This window comes from Oncorhynchus mykiss, chromosome 28 (genome assembly GCF_013265735.2).
Source record: "Oncorhynchus mykiss isolate Arlee chromosome 28, USDA_OmykA_1.1, whole genome shotgun sequence".
NCBI classification, from domain to species: domain Eukaryota; kingdom Metazoa; phylum Chordata; class Actinopteri; order Salmoniformes; family Salmonidae; genus Oncorhynchus; species Oncorhynchus mykiss.
In genome coordinates, this window is record NC_048592.1 from 15,689,266 (window position 1) to 15,706,711 (window position 17,446).

The 17,446-nt window shown below is 45.6% G+C and overlaps 2 protein-coding genes across 6 annotated transcripts in view; both read right to left on the bottom strand.

The window, feature by feature from the left end:
- The window catches only part of LOC110508626 (PH domain leucine-rich repeat protein phosphatase 1), a 78,793-nt gene extending 67,602 nt beyond the window's left edge, over positions 1 to 11,191 (bottom strand). The window contains exon 1 of the mRNA XM_021589282.2: positions 9,279 to 11,191. Coding sequence (XP_021444957.2) covers positions 9,279 to 10,866 — 1,588 coding nt within the window. The 5' untranslated portion in view covers positions 10,867 to 11,191. The remainder of the gene's footprint in view (positions 1 to 9,278) is intronic.
- A 2,876-nt stretch (positions 11,192 to 14,067) lies between these two features.
- Positions 14,068 to 17,446, bottom strand: part of LOC110508627 (phosphatase and actin regulator 1) — a 90,213-nt gene continuing 86,834 nt past the window's right edge. For 4 of the 5 annotated variants that reach the window (XM_036965991.1, XM_021589283.2, XM_036965988.1 and 1 more), the window contains exon 12: positions 14,068 to 17,290. In XM_036965991.1, coding sequence (XP_036821886.1) covers positions 17,275 to 17,290 — 16 coding nt within the window. In that variant the 3' untranslated portion in view covers positions 14,068 to 17,274. The remainder of the gene's footprint in view (positions 17,291 to 17,446) is intronic. The other variant, XM_036965992.1, reaches the window with a different exon arrangement.

Sequence of the window (17,446 nt, forward strand, 5' to 3'; positions counted from 1 at the left end):
CATTCAGCAAAAAAAAAGAGCTGGCGTCCCTCTTCGAATACTCTATTGGTATAAGAATGATTTAAAAAAAAATGTTTTTATTAAAAACAATGTCCAGCAAGGTATTCTAGTCTAGCTTTTCCTGCATGGGACTCCCAACAGCTAAGGAGTGTATTTCTTTCTTCTTTCTTCTTAAGGAGGCCAGCGGAGCACAGTTGCTTGCGTACTGCGCAAGAGACAAGAGGCCATAAATTAGAAGCTTATTATGCATAACCCAGCTAAATATAAGGCTAATACTGCAATTCATTCTATATATAGGGCTATACATCAATCTAAAATAGGATGATCTATTTTTGGGGCAATTTGAATGGAGTTGGAGGGAAAGACCGCGAGAATGCTCGCATGTGCACTGATTTAAAGTAAGATATTCGAGTGACAGGTTGTTTTAAAACTCTGCAGATGCAAAAAAAAAAACTATTTTAATCTTTACAGTTAAAGAAAACAAAGCCAGATAGAGATGAGTAAATTAGACGCGTATTCGATCTTTATATTACTGTGGCATAGACAATGCTGCAACAAATGTAGGCCTACCTGTCACAAGAAAATAAGTTACCATGATGAGGTGATAGGTCTACATGCATTGTGAACTGTGCTCCATACAGAGATGGGCTGTCTGTCCTCACCTGGAGCGTTGATTCATCATGCAGAGGTCGTAGAGAAAAGCCTGTTCGTATAAATCATTTATGATAATTTACCGGTTTCTCGCAGTTATTTATACCGGGAAAATGGAGTAGATTTGGGTGATAAATCCTGTTGAATCTTGGTAACCGGGTTCCTGCCATTCAACCCTAGTCTGGACCACACAAACGTAGGTGTTGTAACCGTTTATGTTCTGACCACAGCCGTTGTATGTGGTTGTCAAACAACCACTTATCAGTTCAAAACCCATGGCAAACTGTCATAAAATAAAGTGTCTAGCCATAGAAAATGATAGCAGATTAGACCTAAATTCTGACAACATCCAATTGATCTCCATCTAATGTAGAAACGTGAAAGTCCTAATGATTTCCCTGGAGACTTGAGTGAGTTGAGGCAGATTGAATTGGTTAAATAACATTTGAGATGGCATTCAAGGACCCAACTTAAAGCAGACAGGCAGCAGTGTTTCCTAATCAGAGTGTTTGGGGTTTTGAGCTTCTTTTTTGCTCTGCTTTAATGCCGAGGGTTGCACATGCAGGCTGGCATTAGGCTGGGCTGCTGTTGATCAAAGCTGGGTAGAGTGAGCCCTGCTGGCCTGGTCCTAATCCCCCTGCATGGGCATGAGGAGCACAGGGGGCTGGGAAGGAGGAGAGGGGAGGAGTGAGCAGGGGAAGAGGGGGCTGGGGAGGAGGGGCTGTGGAGGAGGGAGCTGGTGATGAGTGGAGAGGAGGAGGGGACTGGAAAGGAGGGGTCTGGGGGGTAGTGGAGAGGAGGAAGGGACTGGGGAGGAGCGGAGGGTAGGAGGGGCTGTGGAGTGGAGAGTAGGAGGGGCTGGGGAGGAGCAGCGGGGATGGGCTATGGACAGGGGGGGGGGGGCTGTGGAGGAAGGGGCTGGGGAGGAGTGGAGAGGAGAAGAGGAGGGGACTGGAGAGGAGGGGCCTGGGGGGTAGTGGACTGGAGGAAGGGCCTGGGGGGTAGTGGAGTAGAGGAAGGGACTGGGTAGGAGTGGAGGGTAGGAGGGGCTATGGACAGGGGGGGGGACTGTGGAGGAAGGGGCTGGGGAGGAGGGGGGGACTGGAATGGAATGGAGGGGCCTGGGGGGTAGTGGACTGGAGGAAGGGCCTGGGGGGTAGTGGAGTAGAGGAAGGGACTGGGTAGGAGTGGAGGGTAGGAGGGGGCTGTGAAAGGGAGAGGAAAGTGGGGACTGTGGAGAAAGAAGCGTGATTTACTGGGGATTGGGGCTGACAAGAGGATGGGATATGGGATTCTAGGGCTGTCCTGACTTTGGGGAGACCCCTTCCCTGCCATGTTAACCCCATGTGGGCTCACTCCCTCCTCTATATCCAAAGCTTCTCACAGAATAACACTTTTCCTTCAGGCCAGTTTGACAGACAGCTGAGAAGGCAGGCATTTCCCATAGGGTGTATAGGCTCCCGCCCCCTTCACGCCCCTCTCCACTCCCTCCCTCCCTCCCTCACCAGGCTAGACAGGAATGGCATAGCATGACATTCTTTAGCCCAGAGAGTTCAACTGCTTACCACAAAGCAGTGTTCACTTCAAAAAGTGGTTATCGGTTCCTGCTCTACTTTACATTTGAAAACCACAAGCCTTTCTCAGAACCACCTCGGGCTAAACTCAATCACCATGGTCACCAGGAATACTGTGCATTACCGTCCATCACAGTACATGAGGAAAGGAGAGGAGTGGGAGGACAGGAGAGCCCTAGATGAGGGTGGCAGAGAAAAAGGTAGACTATGGACAGTCAGAGAAGAAAAAAAAAAGATGGTCTGGTGAGGGAGAGAAAGACACAGCGAGAGATGAATGGAATCTGTCAGATGGTCTGAGGGAGGAGATGTGAGAAATGATAGCGAGAGGAAAGAGACGAGGACAGATTGAGGGAGAAATTGAGAGTGGGAGGGGTGGCGTGGGAGAGAGGGAGGGAGGGATGTCGGCCAAGAGGGGGGGGATCTATATTAGAATGAAAACAGACATGCTCCTCTGGCTCTGCAGGCTGACACCACTATCATAAAAGCATCTCGCTGCGCGCATTCACACACACCACCAGCCAAAACCACCGTCCTCACATACCGGATCAGACCACCTCCCCCAACACACACAGAAATCCTGCCTACCCCCACGCACACACACCTTATGTAACAGTGTGTTCCGCCCGTGAGGAGACAACGCAACAGTGCCCTCTTGCCCCCCCCCCCACCCTCCTTGGGTGTGCGCACACAAGACACATTGGATTCGAGCCCTGGAACGTGTGAAATCTGATTAGACAATTACATTGACTCACCAATGGGCTGTTTAGGAACACACCATTAGCTTCCAGCCAGGAAAGGAGATGAGATGAGGGGAGACAACCACCGTTAGGGGACTCACTCTCACTATCGGTTGGCATTCATTTTGAAGCGATTTTCTCTCTACTGCTAAACTACTAGTAAGACCTTGAGGACCTTGAATCTAATAAGTTTAATCACGTTGAAAAAAATGAAAGAGCTCCTAAATTTGTTGCCAAGACGACCAGTGACACATACATAAAGAAGGTGTCAGAAACCGTGTTCTTCTGCCATGATGTAAAAGATTTGGAGAAGACAGATTTGTGAATGTGGGACCAATCTGGGGTGTTGAGCAAGAGGAGAGCAGATCAGAGGAGAGGAGCGGGGAGAGGAGGAGCGGGGAGAGGAGGAGCGGAGAGGAGCAGGGAGAGGAGCAGGGAGAGGAGCGGAGAGGAGGAGCGGAGAGGAGGAGCGGGGAGAGGAGGAGCGGAGAGAGGAGGAGCGGAGAGGAGGAGGAGCGGGGAGGAGGAGGAGCGGGGAGGAGGAGGAGCGGGGAGAGGGGAGAGGAGGAGCGGGGAGAGGAGTGGGAGACTCAGAGTCAGCTGTGAGCTTAGCGGCTGCCGAGGCTTCAGAGAACTTCACGCTTCATTAAGCCTTTAAACCCCTAGCTAGCTGCGGAGTTCTTAAAGTCACCATGTCACCACCAAATTCCTGCTCACTACTCAGCTATGTGACAGGGGAAAACAAGACGCGCAGTAATACATGTATTTAAATGTGTGGACTGTGGGCAAACTAATGTAAGGTAAATATTAATGGCCTGTATGCAAATACTGTATCACCAAAATTATTTCCTCTTTATGTAGTGAAAACATCCTCTCTCTGGCCTCACTGTGCTATGAGTGTGTGTACATGGAAATATGAAACGCCTGGATTATGGCATTTCTTTAAGACAGCCGAGTCTGACTGATCAGCCTTTTCATTTGAAACTCACAATGGTCATGTGACATTTTCTGAGCGGGCATGTATTAGTCTGCTATGTGTTGTGTACAAAGGGGTCCTTCAGCTTGGGCACTGGCTGGCTGGCTGCGTTGGATATCTCCTTCGTCATCAGTTCCACATGAGCGGCACAGTCCCATGCTGCACCTGTCCGTCACGCCGACACACGCCGCCTCAAACCCGTGTGACACAGCAACATTGTTAAACATTACCCAACTCTTTACCCGAATGAAGGAGAGAATAAAATCAACTCAGCCCTCTCACCTGACGGTCTCCGCTCACCCGTAGTATCATACTCTCTGAAGTAGCCTAAAAGCAGTAGCCTAAAAGCACAATAGGCCAAGTAATGTATTGCCGGAGTGACTTTTGAATAAATAGGCCAACCAATAACAGTATAATGACAGCGAATCTCAGTTCAAAAGCAATGCACTGTCAACTAAGCACAAATTTCACTCAACTGGAGCACTGCAGCTTGTGATACGTTTGATATAGACCGGAAGCAAAATATATATATATATATTTTATTAAAACAAGTCCCGGGGGAGACGGTAATTAAAAGTAAAATCCTACATTTTCCTAAATGTGGGTTGTTTGCTGAGCTAAACTAAGGAGAAGGCTAATACAAGTAAATCATTCAGGGCTGGTACAAAGCACTCTGGCACCTCAGCCTCTGGGGAAGCCCTGTGTGCTCCGGTGCCGAGGTTTAAACCACTGATTCTGTTCTCTCACACACACACACCCCTCTGAGTTTGCTAGTGGGGAAACAGTCACATCCTCTTGGCAAGGGAGAGCTTTGTTAGGTTATTCTCCCGAGAGGTCTCTGGGCTGATCCTAGTTCAGCGGAGTCACAGAGGGACACTAACCTAACGAAGAAAGACGCCCGAGCGGAATCCCCACTTCTGTTTTTCAGGGGGAAATGGAAGTTCGGTTGATAATACCGTTTCCTGAAAACCAGTACAATCCGCTTTCTGACAACGCCGCTAAGGGTGAAGGGACACAGAAGTCCCTGAAATATGAGCTGGTCCCAGTTCAGTGGGATTCTGGAAAAAGGTACCCGGTTTGGGAATCGCCGTTTCAGCCACAGCTCCCGAGTCATAGAAGCCCTCAACTCACATGGCACCGGCAGTCAACACAACATGTTTTCTCACAGCCTTGAACTGTGGAGTTTCTACTTGGGTTAAGTCTATCTTTAGTTTATGTAATAGGTATTGTAATAAGCAATATTTTGTATCGGTCTTATTATCCTGCAATAAGTGTTTTAAGTGCAATAAGTGTTTATCCTGCAATAAGTCATTTAATTACCAACATACAGTATGATTTACTCTGTTCCTTTAAGTCTTGACAGAGAAAATGGAGGGCCATAATGCACTGTACTAGTGACCTGTCATCGTAATGGCCCCTGTGTGGGCAGAACTGGAGGTCTCACTCTGCAGACTGTCAAAGAGCACCGCCATGGCCCTTTGATCTGTGTGTGTGTGTGTGTGTGTGTGTCCCTCTCTCTCTGGCAGACCCTCCGCTCACCCAGGTAAGATACTGTATCTCATCCGGTCACCGAGGGAGGGAGGGCAAGGTCTGGTTGGATTCACAGGCTTTAGAGTAGAGCTTCGACAACTGAGCAATCTCACTGCATTTGCCCGCCGTTCAGGCCTATATCTCCAACAGGTACCAAACGGGTGTTGTTGATTGTAAGACACGACTGTCTCCGCCACACACCTAAAGACCTAATACTGCATGACTGTCGAGATGAGATATTAGAGTCTACTGGATTTCCTGTTACAGACGCTTCACACACACCTAAAGACCTAATACTGCATGACTTTCGAGATAAGATATTAGAGTCTACTGGACTTCCTGTTACAGATGCTTCACACACACACACCTAACACAGAAAGGCCTTCAGTAAAAGCAGCTGTGCCTGCAGCAAGTCAGCCGAGGCAGCTCCCGTTTTCCCTCTCCCTGTATTCACTATCTGAGAGGAACAGTCACTCAAAGTCAGTCAGTCAACTGAAGACGTGGCAGTAGCACTACTAGCTTCCCTCCTCTGATCCTCTCCATCCTCACACTTTAGGTTTCATTTAGCAGACGCCCTTATCCAGAGCCACTTACAGTTGGGTGCATTCATCTTGAAGATAGCCGGGTGAGACAACCACATATCACAGGCGTAGTTAAGTACACTATTCCTCAATAAAGAAGTTAGCAGCTAAGTCAGTGGTAGTAGGAAAAGCTTTGTTTTTTTTTAATGGGGGAGGTTCTTATTCTAAAGATATTCTTTGAAGAGGTCGGGTTTCAGACGTTTTCAGAAGATGGGAAGGGACTGGGCAGGGACACTTCCTCCCCAGCAGACGTGCCCGGCATTCTAGAAGAGCCAGCGTACATTCCTCCACCATTCGAGTGCCTCACACAAGGGCATATGGGCTGATGCTTTTAAACGACCTTGTATGCTGCTACTCCGACTCCACTGGCCTTTTAGACCAGAGTCAGGCGCTTGGACTTTTGAACTGTAGAGAGACAGGGACCTGGTTATTGGCTAGTGGCCCAGGGGGGTGAGTCGAGGGTCAGACGGGGCCTGAGGAGGGCTCAGATGAGCAGAGTTAAGCTGACTCACGTGGGACAGGGAGGGGACAGGGAGGGAGGGAAGTGTTGGCTGGCTGGCTCCTGGAGGTAGAGCAGCGTCAAAGCTACTGTAATGGCTGTCACAGCTGGTTGGTTGGCTAGCTAGTTAGACTCAGCTGACTGCACACACATATATGCCACACAGGGAGGCTGCAGGCCTGTTAAGCATATTAACTAGAGCTGGGAGATATGGTTAAAAATCCATTTGGCAATAAATTGCCTGAATTGGTGCGAGAACAAATAGAACAATATGTGTAATAACGATGTGCACCATTTTGTTGGTCATTATCCTTTAAAAACTGATACTACTAGTTTAATATTTATGCCATCAATTCTCCCATTAACAATAACCCATATAGCAAACATTTCATTTCAAACTTCACATTTCTGTAGGGGGGGGTTGGGTTAAATGTGGAAGACACATTTCAGTTGAAGGCATTCAGTTGTACAACTGACTAGGTATCCCCCTTTCCCTTCTCGTAATGAACAATGTCAGCAAAACGCCTGCGATCAGTGGTTGGTATGGTCGGTGTCGATCATTTTTGGTTAATCGTCCAAGATCTAATGTTAACCACCACTATCCCACACACACACACTTTTGCTCTCTCTTTGCATCCTAATCCACACACGCTCCTTGTGCCCATCATATAAAACCATTTACATGAACTGATTCTACTATCCACTCAAGGCACTGTGGGCTTTTAAACAAAGACACAAACGGACTATGGGCCTGGCACATTTGACAGTGAAGGTGAATGGGACAGCGACAACATGCTAGCCATTTTCAGTCTCACATTGACAACGACCTCTGCAACAATAGCTATCCTCTCTCAGTCCGGGCAGGACAGACGTTTGGGGAGACAGAGAGTGTGTGTTTTGACCTCTGTTCACGTGCAGTATCAGGCTCCTGAATTTAAAAAGCTCACCTTCACGTTTCTAAGACCTTCATGTCCCTGGTGAACGTTCTAGAAACAAAGACACAGTCAGACAGGCAAGCACAGTGTTTGTGCTAATCATCCCCTGCTTACCCAGAAGCCTTGGTTATATTACTGTCACTTCTGTCTCTCTGTTTCTCCCCCCAGCTGAAGCAGAGGTGTTGTATCAGTGGTGGGAGAGTGAATGAAAAGCGCTTTCTGCTCTCTGGTGGGGCTGGGACTGGGGCTAGTGCTGAGGATGGGACTGGGCTTAGGCTGTGGCTGAGGCTGGGACTGGGGCTAGTGCTGAGGATGGGACTGGGCTGAGGCTGTGGTTGAGGTTGTCCCCATGGGCTAGTGCTGAGGATGGGACTGGGCTGAGGCTGTGGCTGGCACTGGGGCTAGTGCTGAGGATGGGACTGGGCTTAGGCTGTGGCTGAGGTTGGGACTGGGGCTAGTGCGGAGGATGAGACTGGGACTGAGGCTAGGGCTGGGGCTAGTGCTGAGGATGGGACTGGGACTGAGGCTAGGGCTGAGGCTGGGGCATGCAAACCCAGCTTGGCAGGCAGGCAGTTACTGTGACAGTCCAGGATGCAGGGTGTCTGGAGGACAGGGCCCGTGCAGCATTTAAATGACCACAATTTACTGAATACATTTAAGAGCTGGGGTTTTATGGTCCCCCAAGCCCCCCTTACATCCCTCTCTCTCGACCCATCCACTCCTCTATCCCTCTCCCCATCCATCCATCCGCCCACACAGGCATTCATGCCTTTCATTGCAATGATAATGGGCCAAAGCTGTAACAGGGCCCATGTCTGAGGGCCATAAGTTGCAGCGCTGGCTTTGTGGCCATATCATGCGTGTCGATGGGAGCGGAGTGTGCTGCCACGGTTCAACAAAGACGGAGGGAGAAGAGGGAAAAAACAACCACGCTAAAAATGTTTTAAAAAAGACTGTCCCTACTGCCTTCAGCAGGGCAACTTTGCCCAAAGCATACCTTCCCTGTTAATCTTAAAAGACCTCATGCCAGTATATACACACAGTCAGGCCTGGTCGGCAAGCCTGAACACGTTAGGTGACGGGTGTTCAAAATGTGTGTGAGCTATACACACACTATGGTGATACTGGATAAGCAGTTATTGTGTGGTGAGCTTCACTTCCTACTTACCTTGTCAACACTTGTTCCCAGAGTCTTATATCTGCCTATCATTATCGTCCTGCATGGAATATGGACTGTTACGCTCACCTCGCCTGTCAAAGTGCACAGTTAATGACAACAGGGAAGAATGGGCCCGTCCTATACCATCTGCAGGGCATTGTAACAGAGGACAATAGTCTGTTTCTACACGGGGGATAAGGAGAGGCGAGGTGCTAAAGGGTTGACTTTGAGCACCTGCAGGGTAGGTTGAGATCAAAATTACAATGGTATAACATGGCATTAAGCTGCACCACGTAGGCTAATGCCATTCTCTAATACAAATAGACATTGTAGGCTTTGGAATGACATGCAGGGAGGTGTACACCAATGCACAAGTGTACATTAGGTGCAACAGTTCCTTCCTCAAACTCCATCACCAAAAATGGCACAAAATGCACAAGAAAGTGAATTGTGCACAATGATGAAGACAAGGTACATGGCTTTTCCCCTCTTACCAACTTCAAGAGCCACCTATTAAATCAGGGGCCACTGATTCTCTGACCATGTGTCAACATAAGGCCTGGTGTAATAACATCCACACATCTTTCACACCTCAACAGCGCCTCATTCACAATCATTGAGCAAGTGGCTTTTTACCTGCGTAAAACCGCAACAGAGAGCCAAGCTCGGTGTTCATCCCTTCCTCCTGCACGCGCCACGGGTCCTTAAATCCCAGTTTGAAGAGAAAGTCATTCTGGATCTGGAGAGGCCTTTCGTCTTGCCCAAGCCTCCTGACAGCTTCACCGTGGAGCTGAACGTAAAGTGTGGGACTGGTGTCTCCTGCTGCATCCCAATCCTGATCGGTCGCCCCCGACCCTGTTTTCAAACCTCCTTGCCGATGGTCAGGTTCTTGGATGTCGGGCGTGTGAACTCTCATAAAGGCCCGGGACAATGAGCGACTGCTACTGCTGGGTGGCAGGCTGCCCAGACTGAGAAGTTTGAGTCTGTCACCTGCCCCCATATCGTTTGTCACCCCACCGTTGCTAAACTTGTAGTTGGCAGCGACAGTGTTGCCATTGGGGAGAATGGGGTCAACGTTTGTGGTAGGACAGTCGAGCTCCAGTTCGTCTGAGGAGCTTCCATAGGTTTCGTGGCCCTCCACGGCTCGATCAAAAGTAGGGCTCAGGATGGATGCCTCTGTGCCCAGGATCATGTCGTCACTGAGGGAGTCCCGGTGCTCACTGAGCCGGACCCCTGAGCTGCTGAGGTCATCGAATGCACTGCTGCTCTCCACGTCTGAACCAGAATTGAGCCCGTAGCTGTCCAGTCCGTTCAGCCTCTGTTCTGAATCATAATCGTTAGGAGGATCCAGGTTAGAATTCAGATCCGACGAGTTAGTTATATTATCTTGCGACTCTGAGTCTGGAGTAAAAAGTTTTGCATCTAAATCCTGTTGCCTCTCATCGCCGTTCTCCATAAGCAGTAGCCTCAGCCTGTCACTTGGCTGGTCCGATAGGCCGCCACTGAGTTCTGGGGGTCCCGAATGGTTGCACTTGATACTTCCATCTTCCTTTAGCTTAGACTGGGCGTCATTATATGTATACTTCACATTACAGTTGCCGTTTTGATCAGTCTTTAAGTTGTCTTTACAAAATATACGCAATACAGTGCTCGACTTACTGCAGAGTTTGCTCATACGGAGCGCCATCTCGCCGGCTGTAGTATCCATCGTGCACACCACCGGCCTAGGATATGAAGGCGACGTGAGTTTATCGTGGACGTGTATGGATCCCCTGTGAAGATCCCCTCGCACCCACTCTCTATCTGAAGGCTGTAGTTGCATGTTTTGCCGATGCCTCAACAACGTCTTCCTATCCAGACTCCGAGTATGCAGAGACGCAGAGGAGATGGCCGAGTTCATCTTGGCGCCGAAGGCGGCAGTGACAGCTGAGGTGGCAGTGGTTGCAGAGAGGTTCCTCTTCAGCCTCCTCCGTCTCAACAGGAGCGAGTTGGAGTTACTGGATAAACTCCGACCATTCGTAGATGTGCTTCCATTACTTTTATTCGAAGCACTAGACCCCAACGCAACATGGGAATTTCTAATATCTAGACGAGAGGCTGCCACATTTCCACCGCCATCATCCACAGGCTTCCCCTGAGCGACAGACAGTCCACTAGGCTTCTTAAACTTATTCGCACTTACATCTGCCGAGCCTATATCAACGACAGTCCGCGCACTTTCCATTTTGGCAAATGAAAAGTACACTAAATCTCCGTGCGTACTTCGCTTAACATCAGCCTTCTACATTAAAAAAGCGCGTCAATATGAGCACAATACAGAAAATATCCGCCGGTTGGGCGGTGTACTTATCCCGCTCTTCATTCACTTATTTGCCTTCGTGCTCCAGTTGTAATCTCCCATGCTGTACCCGAAAACATTTTTACCAAGGAAATCCTCTAAAAGAGTCTGGACTCGAAGTTTGAGATCGGTACAAGGGCGGAGACGTGACTGTGTGTCTCATTTACACTGAATACTATGGTAGAATATGAAATGAACGTCGGGAGACCGCTTACGCAAATATAGAACGATATATATTCATGATGTGACAAATGGGGCGCAATACGGTATTGCCTTCTGGGAAATGTATTTTAATGTAAGGATTTCATGTTGGAATACCGAAGTAAAAACTACATTTCCCAAATGAAGTGAATACCCACAGCAGACAATGTTCAGAATGGTGTAAATAGACATGTAATACACAGAAATACGGCTCCTGTTTGGTAGAGAGCCTTATCATTTTTAAGCAAAGGGCAACATTTCTGCCGTGCCTTCAGAGCGTATTAATCATACCCCTTGACTTATTCCACATTTTGTGTTAGACTGAATTTAAAAAAATGATATTTCTATATATTTTTACCCATCTACACACAATACCCCATAAAGACAAATTGAAAACATGTTTTTAGAATGTTTGCAAATTTATTGAGAAAGAAATACAGAAATCTAATTGACATAATTATTCACACCCCTGAGTCTAAGAGCTTTCCACATCTAGATTGTGCAACATTTGCCCATTATTCTTTTCAAAATTATTGAGCGCTGTCAAATTGGTTGATCAATGCTAGACAACTCTGTTCAGGTCTTGCTTTTCAAGTAGATTTAAGTTAAAACTGTGTCTCAGCCACTCAGGAACATCTCACTGTCATCTTGGTAATCAACTCCAGTGTAGATTTGGCCTTGTGTTTTAGGTTATTGTCCTGCTGAAAGATGAATTCATCTCCCAGTGTCTAGTGGGAAGTGGACTGAACCAGGTTTTCCACTAGGATTTTGACTGTGCTTAGCTCCATTCCATTTCTTTTTCATCCTGAAAATCTCCCTAGTCCTTAACGATTACAAGCAGACCCATAATATATATGATATAGCCACCACTCTGTTTGAAAATATGGAGAGTGGTACTCAGTAATGTGTTGTATTGGAATTGCCCCAAACATAACACTCTGTATTCAGGACAAAAAGTGAATTTTTTCACTTTGCCACGTTTTGCAGTATTACTTAATATTATGTGTCTTGTTGCAAACAGGAGGCATGTTTTGGAACATTTCTATTCTGTACATACTACAATGTTATTGATCCCATCCTCAGTTTTCTCCTATCATAGCCATTGAACTCTAACTGTTTTAAATTCCCCATTGGCCTCAGTGAACTCCCGGAGTGGTTTCCTTCCTCTCCGGCAAATTAGTTAGGAAGGACACCTGTATCTTTGTAGTGACTGGGTGTATTGATACACCATCCAAAGTGTAATTAATAACTGCACCATGCTCAAAGGGATGAAACAGTTTCAAATGCACTGCTCGACTGAGGGACGGTACAGATAATTGTACGTGTGGGGTACAGAGGTGAGGTAGCCATTCAAAAATCATGTTAAACACTATTATTGCACATTTTTACACCTAAGCTAATTTAGGCTTGCCATAAAGGGATTGAATACTTATCGACTCAAGACTTTTATTTTTTACAAATCAATGAAAAAAAAAATGAAGTTTAAACTATTCCACTTTAACATTATGTGTAGGCCAGTTATATTTTCTCTCAATTTAATCTGCATTTTAAATGCAGGCTGTAAACAACAAAATGTGGAAAAAGTCAAAGGTTGTGAATACCATCTGAAGACACTATATGTGCAACAACCTTATGCACTGCCCATGTCCTTAGTGAATATCCCTCTTGTGGAATTGTTTGATACCTCGGATTCAACCGTCTGACTATGTAGGAAATTAAGTTACTGTACCTGGAAAATAAACTTGTCAAGTGCATCAAGCATAAAACCATTCTAAAGCCTATATCAAAATGTTACAATAGGAGACGGAACATGTATTTCCCAACACTAATACAAATATCTAGCAGAAGTTTTTTTTTGGATTTGTGCTTGCATCAAATACCATGGGAAAATAACGTTAGTCTTCTTGACCAGTGATGACCATCAACTTCAGTTGAGCACCATCTCATCAGGACGCCATTTCACAAGGCCACAACTACTGGCCGACTTGCTGCCCTCAAGGATATTCCATTGTCCTCTTCTGCCACCTAGTGACGCTTCCTCTCAGTATAACGACAATAATCCGGGGCCCAATCATGGTCTGAGGACCCACAGGGTGTGCAGGCATTTGCTGAAGCTCAGTACAAACACTCCTTCCTTATTCTAATGAAGTCATTCAATTAATAATTTAGTACACTTGACTGTACACCGTTCCGAATGCTACCCCAGACCCTTAAAAGAGATTATTTGGTACATTTGTATACTTTTTTGGCAATCGTTCTAAAAGTAGCGCTCGCAAGCCTAAAGTGGCCCCTGAATTTCACCCATTACATAATGTATGTGCACCACGTCATCGCGCTCGCTCTCACTCTGCTATGTGTGCATCTTGCTAGCCGTCACTCAACAGGGCCAGGGGCTGAAGCTCACTGGCTAGAACTCGAATTGCTAGGGGGCTGGCCTACATTGGGGAAAATGTAGGGAATATGGCACAGCACAGCTTCCAGAAAAACAGTTGCTTTGAAACTAGGGATTTCATGGCAAATTGAAGTAAAACAGTAATTCTGCTCACACGTTATGCATGTATGAACTACACTGACACATCCAGAACAAAACACTTATATGCTGATGTTTGAGCTTTTTTTTTACCTATACCCACAGTGTTAGTAGGTTACAGTGTAACAACTAGGCTGAGTAGTACAACAGTTTGACTTACTTGATTTAAACTCTTGCCTCCTATAAGGCGCAGAGGCCGTGGAATATTGTCTTCCATCACTCTGATCGGGTCATGTTTTTCCCAGGTCACACCAGTGCTGCTCTCGATGATCTATGCCTGAACGGCTCGCCAACTGTTTTGAGTCCTGGAGTACGACTGAAACGCTGAAATAAATTGACACCAGTCAAAAAGGTGATTGCTGGGAAAATCCTTTTAGTAAAATATTTATTGGACAGACACAAATCAGGTCTACCTGTTACATGCATTGTCCACCTGTGCAAAGTAAAGCATGACAGGGTAGGCTATGGGAGACTCCTGTAGTTCTGTACATAGGATTAGTTATACATTACTCTACTGGTGTAACAAGGGACCTTTAAGTATACTCAAAACTTATTTCTGAGATGTTTAAACAAGTCAGTGTGAACACTTGCATGTCATGGAAGTATTAAAGACAATTGTCAACAGGGTGGCCAGGGCCATTATAACCATGTGATTGTTATACCATGTCAAAATGGACTTTTCAGTTTGACGAAAACAGTTTGAATGCTTTGAAATGAGATATTCAAATCGAATATGAAACCCAAAAACAACAAGTGGCACATCCAGACTATTCGGGATCAGGACCTTCACTAACCCGTAAAACGAAAGGATAACCCACAAAACGAGAGGATAACCCATAAAACGAGAGGATAACCCATAGAATTACATAGTGATTTATACGATCTCTGTGTTGGATAACCTCTTCAAATGAGAGACTGAAGAGGTTGTAATCAATGTAAAGATCCAATAGCATAAATGAGATACCGACACAAAATATGCTTTGAGATTAAAGGGGATGGAATGAGAGCCAAAGTAGTAAGGCTACGTGAGTATTTTACTCAAATCGCATTAGCTACAATTCCTGGGCAGCCATAGACCCAATAGCCTCTGATGGTAATATTGCCATGCTTTGAGAAAATATACATCAAACAAATGATCGTACAAAGACTGCAACATACATAATGATGTTTAATAGAGACATGGTGGTCATTCACATGGCAAATGGAAAGGAATCTATATTTCCAAAGAGGAGAAGAATAATGCTCATTTTCAAATGACTTAATTCTCTCCGCGTACACCTAACAGGAAAAACAGTTTATTGTGGAATTTATATTCCTCAATTCCAACATGACACCATCCTCATGCTATGCGGCGATTTGTCAATAGACAAATGGAGAAGGGCCTCCTCAAGGTATTGATCAAAATCTTTAAGGTTCTACAAAAATGCCCAAAACGTGTTGGGGGAAAACATGTGGGTGGCATGATGCTGGAATCAAAAAGGTAGCTGGTTTGAGCAGAAAACGTAAGGTTTTACTTCCTTAAAGGTACCCCAAAGAAAATTAGATAAACACGTCAGGATAATATTGTAAATGAGAATAACCCGTGTAATAAATTAAGCAATATGTTGAACATAAATGCTTCAAACTAATATAACATATAATGAATGACCCAGTCGCTGATAACCAAATGTGCAATACCTTCTATGTTCCAGAATGTTTTTGTAAATTTCATTGGGGCATCTTCTCACAGAACTACAATGATGTTCAAAATGACAGAGCATGTCTTTTCGTTCATACATTTTCCTATGCAGGTCCATGGACCTGTCTGGCCCTTCACCATAACTAATCTATGTCTTATGACAAGCAAACGTTTTCATATAGCAATTTTAAGAGTAAAGCATATTGGGTACCATTTAAAAACAACTCAAACAGTGGCCAATAAGAATCCAATCCCGATATGACCATCGGGGCCTTTTTAAAATCACAACAAAAAAACTGAAATGAAAGAGAGGACCATTTACAAGAAGAGTAAAAAAAAAAAAAAGAATACTCTGTGATTTAAATATCCACAGTAAGAAAACGAGAACAAACAAAAAAACAGGGTTTTCATACAGTTTGCCAAGAGGCAGAAAGAATATTGCTTGTTCTTAAATAGACGCAGGAAGAAGGAAAAAAAGACAAATCCCCCCAAAAACAGAACCAAGTGCAGGGCACTCACATGAGCAGAGTTCATTAAACATAAGAATGCAAAAACGAGAGAAAAGCTTGATCCTCAACAATAAATAATAAAAACCATAAAGTATTCCTGGATGGCAAACCAAGGGTTCCGTTCTAAATGGCACCCTATTCCCCATTTGGTGCACTACTTTTGACCAGGGCCCATATGGCTCTGGACAAAGGTAGTTCACTTTATAGGAAATAGGGTGCCATTTGGGAAGCAGATTCTCTCTTCCCGGAGGAAGTCTATATTCAAACGTCGGAGGCCTGTGACATCCCCTGAAGCCACAACTCAGTTTAAAATCAAAGCACCACTTTTAAAAACTAAACTAAAATTATTTAAAAAGCTGTTCAACCTTAACACATATATACAGTTAGTGCATTATCTGCCAGCTGCATTGTTCATTGAATTTACCCTTTTAAGATCCCAACATGAAATGGACAATATTGAAGTGTGATTCTCTTGTTACTTTCATGTCTGTATAAACACAATGTATATTTGGAGAGTGTAAACAAAACAAAAAAAAATTGTCTGCACTCTCAAATTCACAGTTAGCAATAGACAACATTGTCAGTAACAGTGGGAATTGAACTGCCCATGTCGGGGAGAAGTAGAGGTGAGATTACATAATGACACCGGGTGAGCCCCAGAGGGCGCTATAACCCAAGAAGAGCAGAGGAAAAATATTGCACACAATTCTGGAGTGTCATATGGATCTCCCACTTCTTTTTCTCTTTCACCATTCAAACACTACAGGTGACTCTACAAACATAAGGTTAATCTTAACCAAGCCAGGATAACGTTCTCCAAGTGGTTGAAGTCCATCTCTCCCAAGGTCCATGGGTAGACGGGTTAAAACGGTCCTTTTTGATGAAGAGAGAGTGAGGAAGTGGAGGCTCCACTCACCAAGAGCAACAGATCAATCACAGCCAAGAATGACACCGTGAGGGAGGGGCACAGGTGTCATCACTGCCAGTCAATGATGGAGATGGCAGGTGTCCAAACCCAACCAGCCTATCCCACTACCATCATCCCCAAAGCACGGAGGTGCTTTCCTGAGCATTCAGCACTAGGCTGTGGGACCAGCTAGTCAGTTACACAGAAAGAAAAGATGTTAAGATGGGTGGGAATTGGGGGGGGGGGGGGGGGGGGGGGGGTAGATTATGTGCTACTAAATCAGGTGTCCATCTACTGTTTGTCTCTGGAGGGGAAGCTACCGACCAACTCAGTTGCAGGGTATTGAAAGGCATTTCAGATCAGAAGACATGGCCTTATTGTAGAAATGGGCACCATTTCCTGTCCAGCACTTATGGTTCTCAGTGGAAAACAGCCAGTCTGTCCAGCGTTCCAATCAGACAGTGATGGGCTATGGTCTGTGAAACCTGAGGGAGAAAGGAGCAGAAAATACTGCCATTTGTACAGATTCCAAAGGTCAAATATTGCAACTTCATTATTATAGGTATGCTATAAACATATATCAAGTATTCACAGGTTTGTACAGCCATTGCTTTCCACCATGATATTCAGGGGTGTTCATG